This window comes from Sinocyclocheilus anshuiensis, unplaced genomic scaffold (assembly GCF_001515605.1).
Source record: "Sinocyclocheilus anshuiensis isolate Anshui unplaced genomic scaffold, SAMN03320099.WGS_v1.1 scaffold86, whole genome shotgun sequence".
NCBI classification, from domain to species: domain Eukaryota; kingdom Metazoa; phylum Chordata; class Actinopteri; order Cypriniformes; family Cyprinidae; genus Sinocyclocheilus; species Sinocyclocheilus anshuiensis.
The window spans coordinates 1,558,603-1,569,228 of record NW_015547662.1 but is presented as its reverse complement, the minus strand read 5'-3'; the positions used below and the strand labels follow the sequence as shown (position 1 = coordinate 1,569,228).

The following is a 10,626-nucleotide window of genomic DNA, read 5'->3' as shown; positions in this document are numbered from 1 at the left end:
ACGAAGACAAAGGACATGGCAAAGAGAATGGCTGAAAAGCAGAGAAAAGCATGGACTTTCTGTTCTTCATAAAGAAATCGAGGGAGTAGCCTAGGCCATTTCTGAATTTCTGCCGGAAATACACCAGGCATATTCATTCATAAAGCTGAATGGCAAATTTGGCACATTCGGAATAACAAATAAAAAAGAGAACTGTATAATTAAACTAAAATTATTATAGACTATATGGTTTTTGTCATCTTCTGATTGGTCAACTTCAGATGGATCGCCAAATCGTCTCGTTCAACCGCACATACGCCACGAATTTAAACCGACAGCATCCGATTTTTTTTTGACATGTTTGAAAATTATCGGGAGGACGGGAGGTGCTCGTAACGTCTCGGATCGGCCCGTAATTCTTCTCACACGGTACGAGCCGCGACCATGCGAGCATCTGCGATTTTCTCCCGAGAGAAAAAAATCGCCTGCGAGCTCGTACAACAGCAAAAATCGCACCGTGTACGCCCGCCTTAAGTAACAATTCTCTCTCCAGAAGTCTATAAAAACATGCAGTTTATGGCCATGATTTAACTAAAAACATCAGCTCTTTAATATGAGCTCTTAATTATACATTACAACAAATGATTTTCAGAACCAGTTTCAGTACCATAGCAAAAAAGAAAAAAAAAAAGAAAAGTAACTATAACTAACCATTAACTATTTGAAAATAAAAATAAATTTAATCAGTTCATTATTAATGCTAATAATAATATTAAAGAAAATAACATTTTAAAATAAAAAATGAAAAATGAGTGGATTCTGACTAACCTTAAACACCTGATTTAACAGAAAGCAATATAAATATGCACAGGAGCATTTGAAAGTAGCCGCCTATAGAGATGTAACGATTCACTCAACTCACAATGCGATACGATTTACGATACTGATTTCACGATACGATTTTCTCACAATTTTTTTTTTTACAAAATTAGATTTAAGACAAATTATTAATGAAAAGGTGTTCTTTTATTATTGCTTGGACAAAATGCTGCACATTTCTTTGTGAAATTTAAATATCATATAACAAAACTAAATTTACATTTTAAAACAAACCCCAAATTTAATCAAATAAATAAGACAAAAAAAACTCATCATATAAACAAAGGCTTTGCCTGTGCTCTTTCCATTCAAAATTAGAGGCAACCACTGCATTTGATATCACAATCCAAACAAAGATGCTGTATACATGCAGCATGAGCAGTTTTTACATCTAAATTAGATTGTATAATTTGAAATTTTAAAACAAAAACAGAATGCTCTGACTTTAGTTTTGTGAAACTATACTACATAAAACATCTGCACGAAACAAATACAGCAGAAGCTGTGAATGAGATGCAAATTGACCATATGCACCGTTACTTCCTGGTTTTAGATAAGCCAGCTCAGTCATTTCGGGTCAACTGTCAAAATCAACTGTGGAGCACCTTTTGCAGTTTTTCTACATAATCCATTCACAATTTGAAGAATTTTTTTGTTTGTCTAAGAGGACCAGACGTCCATGTATACTGTTTAAGGAATGTCAAACGCGAGTGTAAAAAATTATGTGAGTAAATCCGGTAAATTGTTCTGCGACTCATTGCTACGATTGACAGTGAAAACGGAACGAAACGTCTGATGTCAAAAAATAGAGCTGTGCATTAAGTGATTCAGACTAAATTCAGAGTAACAAAACTACAGAAGCAAGAAGTCTGTTGGCTGAATATATTTAGCAGCTTCTACAGTTAAAGATAAAACTTAAAAATTTAGTTTTTAAATTAGGCTAAATCTTTAAATATTTCAAAATATTTAATGCATTATTATTTAATTGTTATACCATTAATAATTAACTTATTTAATTTGTAGTTAACTAGTTTTATTAATTTATTTAATTTGCAGCTAACTAGTTTTAATAATTAACTTATTTAATTTGTAGTTAACTAGTAAAGTATTTAAATAATTTACCCTTCTAGGCTGTTGGTGTCTGAGATTATTTATTTATTTTTTAAATTACCTGAGACTTAGTGACTTCCTGCACTTGATATACTTTATACTTCAGTATAGTAAAAGTACTAAAATTTGTTATAATAGTAATTTCATATTAAACCCAAATGAAGATGTGAAAAAAACTGGGGAGTTGAAATGACAACTGCTAATGAGTGATCCTCTGCTGTCATCTAATGGTTAAATGGTAATTTCATGTCAGTTTCATCTTAAATTGGTTTCCGCCAGGAGACATTTTTGGCACATTTTTTCATGTCATCTTCATGAATGAAAAGTGAATCTTTAATGTGATTTTTACTGCAAAGCTGTAGAGTTGAGAAATAACAAATGCTTTAAATATTATAAGTGGTTAAAAAAATGTATTAATGGCTATGAAGGTAAGTTATTTATTATCAAGAATACCATTATGTCATTTAAGAGATTAGCATCGCTAGCTAGCTAACGTTAGCCTAAACCATTATGATAGTGTTTAGTTGTCTGCATTTAAATGTATAATTACATGTCTAGGTTCTCTCCTGGGATTACCAGGCTCGGCATATAAAATTGTACGTTGTTAAATAACATGAAACTGTAAGTTAATAGCAAGGCAGTGGTCGTCTTGGAGGTGTGTTTGGGGTCGTTATCATGTTGGAATACTGCCCTGCGGCCCAGTCTCCGAAGGGTGGTGATTAGGGCTGTGCAATTAATCGCAATCGCAAAACAATCGCGATTTGAGCTCATGCGATTTCTAAACCGCATAAGGCTGCGATTTTATTTATTAATTTATTTAACGTATATTTTGATTCATAATACTGCTTGTGCACATGTTTAAGATGTTAACCAATCAGAGCTCACTCAGCGCACCGCGCAAATTACGACGAAGCTGAGCGGGAGAACAGAATAGGTGAACGGGAGGAAAGAACATAAAATATGGATGCAGGTCAGAATAAAAATGATTTGGTGCCAAAGAGAAATTCAACATCAGTCGTTTGGGAGTACTTTGGATTCAGGAGAGAGGATGTGTCACAGAGCAAGGTAAATTGCAAGACTTGTGAAATGATCATTGCAACGAAACGGAGCAATACTACAAATCTGTTCCAACACTTAAAACAGCGCCATAAAAAACTGTATGATCAATGCATGTCGACAAAGTCCATCGAAACTAACAAAAGCACACATCAAAGCCAGCCTGAACCGACTGAACAAGTATCCATCGTTCAAGCATTTGCAAGCGTCATGCCTTATGAGAAAGAATCAAAAGGACACAAAGAAATTACCGACGTAGTCACCTATCATATATGCAAAGACATGATGCCTGCGCACATCGTCAGTAAAGACGGCTTCCGAAGACTAATACAAACACTCGACAAAAGATACCAGCTGCCATCTCGCACTCATTTCACACGAGTTGCTATTCCCGAAATGTATGAGAAATGTAAGGCGGGTGTCGAATACGAGCTTAAGCAGGTGAAATACTACGCCACGACCACAGATATGTGGTCCAGCAGGACGATGGAGCCGTATATGAGTTTAACGGTCCATTATATTAATGACAACTTTGAAATAAAAAGTCGATGCTTGCAAACAGCATTCTTCCCAGAAAATCACACTGGAGAAAATATGTCTCAAGGTTTAAAAGAAGCTTTAGCATCATGGGGACTTTGTGAAGAGCAACAAGTGTCTATCACCACAGACAATGGATCTAATATAGTGAAGGCTGTCACTTTGAACAACTGGACACGATTGCAGTGCTTCGGACACAGACTACATTTGGCAATTGGTAAGTTAGACTTTATTATACATTAATTATACTTTACATTAAGTAATGTATACTTTACATTAGGACACTTTGTAGGGCATACTTTTTATTAAGAAACAAATTGCGCAAAGATGTTTAATATAGAAATGTATTAATGTTTTGTACTAATAGTATTTTCAACTTGTACAATAGTTGGTAACACTTTACAATAAGGTGCTATTTGTTAACAGTAGTAAAGCATTTATTAATTCTTGTTAATGTTAGTTCATGTCAACACAGTTATTCATAGTTCATGGTGCATTAACTGATGTTAAAAATGACAACGTTTGATTTTAATAATGTATTAGTAAATGCTAAAATTAACATGCACTAACATTAATAAATGCTGTATTAGTATTGTTCTTTGTTAGTTCATTTTAGCTAATGCATTAACTAATTGTTAACAAATAGCACCTTATTGTAAAGTATTACCCATTAGTTTTATATTTAAATGCATGAAATACTTACAATATAACACATGTTCATCATGTTTTGCAATTAATTAATTTTTTTAGAAAATGCAATCAAGGATGAACCTCGCATTTCCCGAGCCAACGGCTTGTGCAAAAAGCTAGTGGGAAATCTTCCCACAGTTGGAAAAAAAAAAGAAGATCTTAGAGGAAGAACTTCAGCTTCCCCAACATGCCCTCATAACATCATGCCCGACAAGATGGGGCTCAATGCAACAAATGATAGACAGGGTTTTGGAGCAACAGAGGGCATTGTCTCAGGTCCTTTCAGCTGACCGTAAAACAAGACACCTAGTACCACAATGGCAAGACACAGATGTTCTGGAATCTGTAAGTAAGGCATTGGGTCCACTTCAGGAGTTCACGGATGCCCTTTCCAGTGAAAACTACATCAGTGTGTCCTACGTGAAACCAGTTCTTCATCTATTGAACTCAAAGATACTTGCAGTGGAGGATGAAGATACTGACCTGACAAAGACTATAAAATCAAAAATCCTTAACTACATTAACAAACATTATGAGGATGAAACTACCCAAGAGCTTCTGGATACAGCAACATTTTTGGATCCAAGATTCAAAACCAGCTACACTGATGAGGATAAACTTCCAAACATTAAGGCCAGGGTCATGTCTGATATGGAAATGAATTCACACAAGGTGAGTTAATTTATGTAAACTGGATGAAACTGTCATCTCTTAAGATAAACTCTCTTTTATATGGCTTTTTAATCTTCTCTTTCTGTTATGTATGTCAAAGGATACATCTGAATCTGTGACTAGCACAAGCAGAGAGAATCCTGACATCGATCTACCTCCACCAGGCAAAAAAGCAAGGAAGTCCTTAGGAAGCTTCTTCAAAACGACATCAGCCATGCCAGCAGCTCTGCAATTTGAAGAAGCCATAGCCTCTGAGTTAAACAGCTACCTGCTTTCTCCATCCATTGACAGTGAGGAAGATCCTCTGAAATGGTGGAGACTCCATCAGATACATTTTCCAAGAATGAGCAGGGCTGCACAAAAGTATCTTTGTATTCCTGCCACCAGCTCACCTTCAGAGAGAGTGTTTAGTACTGGGGGAAATGTGGTGACATGTCACCGTTCATGCTTAAAACCAGAAATGGTGGACATGCTGATTTTTCTTTCAAAAAACCTTTAAGAGAGCAATCTATTTTTTGGTTTTGAATTCTGTTCATTTTTTATTTATTGTTGACTGGAGTTTAGGTTAGTTAATCTTAATTTATTTTATGCTGTCTGTTTTTAAGACACAATTTATTACAGTTTTGTTTGTCAAGCAGTTAATACTACTGTACAGTATGTTATTTCATTGTGAAATGTGTGCACTGAAAAACAATTTTGAAGTTTATTTATTGTTATGACTGGAATTTAGTTTAGCTTATCTTAATTTATTTTATGTTCTCTGTTTTTAAGACAATTTATTACAGTTTTGTTTATCAAGCAGTTAATACTACTGTACAGTATGTTTTTTCATTGTGAAATGTGTGCACTGAAAAACCATTTTGAAGTTTGTTATGACTGGAATTTAGGTTAGTTAACCTTAATATATTTTATGTTGTCTGTTTTAAAGACAGTTTATTACAGTTTTGTTTATCAAGCTGTTAATATGATGTTATTTCATTGTGAAATGTTTTGTTATGCACTTCTTGTGCACTGAATACATTTAGAATGTAGCATGTTTGAAAAAGCAAAAACAATTGCCAAAATCACAAATAAAATCGCAATTGCAATATTCATTAAAAATCGCAATATGATTATTTTGTCCGTATTGCACAGCCCTAGTGGTGATCATGCTCTGCTTCAGTATGTCACAGTACATGTTGGCATTCAGTCATTTCTTCAGTGTTGTCACATGAAAAGATATAATAAAATATTTACAAAAATGTGAGGGGTGTACTCACTTCTGTGAGATACTGTATACCACAACATCAAATGAGCTTCACCGGAAGTTTACAAGCTGGCTTATATTTATGCGGAAAGTTCTAAAGAACGCTCCATGAATATAGTGGAATATATGGTCAATTCACTCTCTGACAGCAGGCGGCACTTATGGAACAGCAGCTATACAGCGGTTCCCTGGTTACCGCTGTAAACAAAGCAGTGCTGCGCTTATAAACACTACTTTAATATGCATTATACAAAGTCAAAATGAAAAGAAAAAAACATCTAATCTTTTCTAAAGACAGTAAGTTCCCCTCAGAGATACATTCATATAAACTACCACCCCCAAATGTATCGTGATTCGTTTTAGGGCTGCCACTAATTACTTTTTATTTCGATCAATCTATCGACTAATTTATCGATTAATCTAAACGATTAATTTCCCTAGGACAGAAATGCTATAGCCACTGTAATTAAAAGAATATGTGGACAACAAAGCGTGTAAACTCAGAGTGAGGGTTTGTGCTTTTATTTTGAAACCGCTAGATGATGTATTCTCCTGTGTTTGTGTGGATTTATAAATGATTTACCTTACAAACCTGATGAAATGGCGCACGTTGCGTTCCCAGATGAACGTTATAATAAACCCAAACTCACAACAACATGCAGAGATGGAATTTGAGACGCTCCACACATGTAAATGATAACATGGGTTTAATATATTATATATCATGCAGCCTTGGAAAACAGACAAATACTGTGAACAGAGCTGCTGTGTGACGCATGTACTTAACCTACACGCATGTAAATAATCAATAGGTCGTCAAAATTATGATATTGTTGTATGATTTTAATTGTTAGTTGAGAAGGTGAAGACCTTTGAGATTGGACAAGGTTATATATACAGTATATAGCCTGCAATTACATGTAAATTCCATCTACATGTAAAAGCAAAGTCTAAAAATCTCCTTATATACAGTATATATATATATATATATATATATATATATATATATGATCCTATAAATAATCTGTACCATTTAATTTTCAAAGCCTATAGCATGAAAATGTTTCATGTTTTAATATAAATTCTAGTGTTTTGTTTGTTATATTCCAAAGAAAATAAATTATACATAAATTTATAAATAAAAATTTGACTGGTTAGGTGCGTGTGTATTAGGGGCATGGGCCGATTACCGGTTTCAAGGTATACCGCGATTTGAAAATTTCACTGTTTCAAAACCGCTAATATTTTCCGTTATATCGTTCCTGTGGTATGCACTGTTTTTCATGTCCTCAAAGACTGAAAGTGTAGGAATCCCTCAGGCTGAGTGCAGTGTAGAGAGTAACACGACCCTCCCCCTCCTGTTTGTGCGAGCACGGTCAGTCATGTGTGTGCATGATGGCCGAAGGAGCTTCCCCTGGAAGTTACGCGACTTATATCTATATTATATAACTAAAATTAAATAACTGTAATTACAGATTTAGGTTAAATAAAGATGCCAGTCTTTATTTTTCTTCTTTTTTTCCTTTTTCTCATCAAAAGCGGCAAGACAGCCCACAATTCAGCAAACATTTCAGAAACAAATCAAAGAAAAAATAAACAAATACTGCTGTTCCAAATATTCTGTATGTTGCTCAAAAATAAAATATATTGTGTTCAGTGGAAATTTTTTTTTTTTTTACCCAGACATTTAAAAAGAACACATTTTAGAGCTGTAACAACAATACTGTAATACCGTGAAAGGTTATCATACCGTCAAACTCTCATACCGGCCCATGCCTAGTGTGTATGTACCTGTGAATCATGGAGTTGGTTATGGAAACGCTGGATAAGATCGTTGAGTTCATCATTGAGCTCTGAGGTAATGCTCCTGCCAGACACACTTCCAGTAGTCTCTGTAACAACTGTAACACAAGAACAATGTCAATAAAAATGGAAACAAGTCTAATTTCAAGAAGCATGAAGTAAACTTGTTCCCCGCACCAGTGTCATCCATCACTGCTATGGCTTGTTCAGCGCTTTGCTGCATGGCCAGTAGTGCTGCCTGACGGCCTTGTAGTGCTCGGAGTTGTTCCTGCTGTTCCAGCATCTTTTTCAGTAGATCATGCTGCTTTCGCATATTCTCTAGCTCTTCTTTCTGCTCTCCACACAACCCATGGCCCTGAGAAGGAGAGAGAAATATATCATTAGATAAAATGACTAGTATCAACCTGTGGAACTATGCAATAGCAACAACATGCTGAGGCTGCAGGTTGTTATAGAGACATTACAGTCAGCTAAGACCTAGGCTCAACAACAAGTATCACCGCCGGCCAAGCTGACAGTTTTAGGCCAGCGGACTCAACTGTCATTTTCAAGAATGCATACAAAAATGTATCTTACATTAGCTCATCTTGTAAACCATTTTATGCCTTGGTAATAATTTGGTTTTCTGTGATGTATTGAACATTGTTGGTGTGAATTGTGCTGATTCGATACTGTTACAAAGATAACATTACCACACAATTTTGAGAACCCTCTACACACACCTTGGCAATATAATCGCCATTGGCTAGTAATTTCTTTTAGTTTACACGCCATACTGATATACTATTTTACACACACACACACACACACAGATACATATACATACATATATATATATATATATAAAATATGTATTTAATTCCACCAAACTGAATCCACCAAATCAGCTTATCTTTGTATACAATATACAACACACTAAGGATTGAAGAGCAACTGGGTTCATGAATATTAAGATTGATTATTGATTCAGTGTGGTATGTAAGACTCTCGCTCACTCTCTTTGCATGTGTGAGAAACAGCGCTATCAGCAAAGCGACGGCGAGTCGTGAGCTTTCACACTATTGTTTACGGTACGTCTAATACAGGTACGCTGCGCATCCATTGAGAAGAATTTAAATAGTGCAGATCGCTTGATGGAGAGCGAATTGTGATTTACTCGCAATGTAGAGGGTTGTCTTTGAAGCATCAGTTATGATCAGTTTGCAGCAAAAATGGGTCAAGTAATTACATGATATCTATTTCATTTCCAGCTATTATTGTGCATTTAAAATGTTTTTTCTTGCAGAAAACTCAAAATATAAATTTACTGACCCGAAACAGGGGCCAGTTCCATAAACATAGCCAGTGTCTTAGGGTGATTCCACACTAGCACTTTTGGTGCGCACCCAGGTTCGATTGATGTCAGAGTTCGGTACGTTTGGACGATGTGAACGCTGTCTTCCGAACTCAGGTGCGCACCCGCGAAACGTACCCGAGTCCGCTTAAAAGGGGTGGTCTGGGGTACGGTTCAAGTGAACTCTGGTACGGTTCGCTGCTGATGTGAACTATTAATGACATATTATTTGATAAAAATGTGTGTTTGTGTGTGTTCCACTCACTTTCCTGATGAGCGTGATTGACACGCAGCAAGCAGAGAACTGTATATCTCATTTCTGTTCGCTTCAGCGTTCTTTAGAGCATTTGCAGTACATTCGTAAGACAGACGTAAGTGCCGTTATGTACTGAAGCTTTGGAAACAAAACCAACGATTCAAAAACATAAATATAAAATTTAAGAGAGCAATGCTATGCATTTTGCCGCCTTCTGTGCCGTCAACTCTAATGGCACTTTTCCACTGCATGGTACGGCTCGATGCGGCTCGCTGTGGTGCTTTTCCACTGCACCGCTCACTTTCTGGCGCTTTTCCACTGCATGGTACAGCTCGGTATGGCTCACTTAAATAGTACCACCTCGGTTGAGGTTCCAAGCGAGCCGTACCGATACTAAAATGTGACGTTTTAAAGGGTCACGAAACCCCCCGTTTCAGAATTGGTTAGTTCTCACCACAGTTTTAAAAAACGCGAAAAAAAAGTGGGCGTGGTGCGCAGCGGAGCGGAGGGGGAAGAGGGGAGACAGACAACACACACAGCTTCGCGTTCAGACGGTTTCATTTCGCTCCCATCGAGTTAAAAACACAAATAAATGCACAGCAATTTGCACTCTGCATCGAAAACATATATATGAACGCGCTGTTGCACTTCTGAGAACTTTTAAGGCTTATTCTGTGGCGTTTATGTAAGCCTTTTGACGGGTTGCGTCACAGAGCTGTAAAAACGGTTATGCTCACCAAGAGAATGAATCGCATTTGTGCCGAACTCTTATTACAAAGCAAAAACAAACAGGGGAGACAGACAACACACACAGCTTCGCGTTCAGACGGTTTCATTTCGCTCCCATCGAGTTAAAAACACAAATAAATGCACAGCAATTTGCACTCTGCATCGAAAACATATATATGAACGCGCTGTTACGTGCTGTTGCACTTCTGAGAACTTTTAAGGCTTATTCTGTGGCGTTTATGTAAGCCTTTTGACGGGTTGCGTCACAGAGCTGTAAAAACGGTTATGCTCACCAAGAGAATGAATCGCATTTGTGCCGAACTCTTATTAGAAAGC

At 36.5% G+C, this 10,626-nt stretch overlaps 1 protein-coding gene across 1 annotated transcript in view; it reads right to left on the bottom strand.

The window, feature by feature from the left end:
- Positions 1-10,626, bottom strand: part of LOC107702267 (pericentriolar material 1 protein-like) — a 52,383-nt gene that overhangs the window by 24,030 nt on the left and 17,727 nt on the right. Inside the window, exons 7-8 of the mRNA XM_016504525.1 lie at positions 8,150-8,327; positions 7,961-8,070 (exon numbers count right to left, since the gene is read on the bottom strand). Of these exons, the coding sequence (XP_016360011.1) occupies positions 7,961-8,070; positions 8,150-8,327 (288 nt within the window). The remainder of the gene's footprint in view (positions 1-7,960; positions 8,071-8,149; positions 8,328-10,626) is intronic.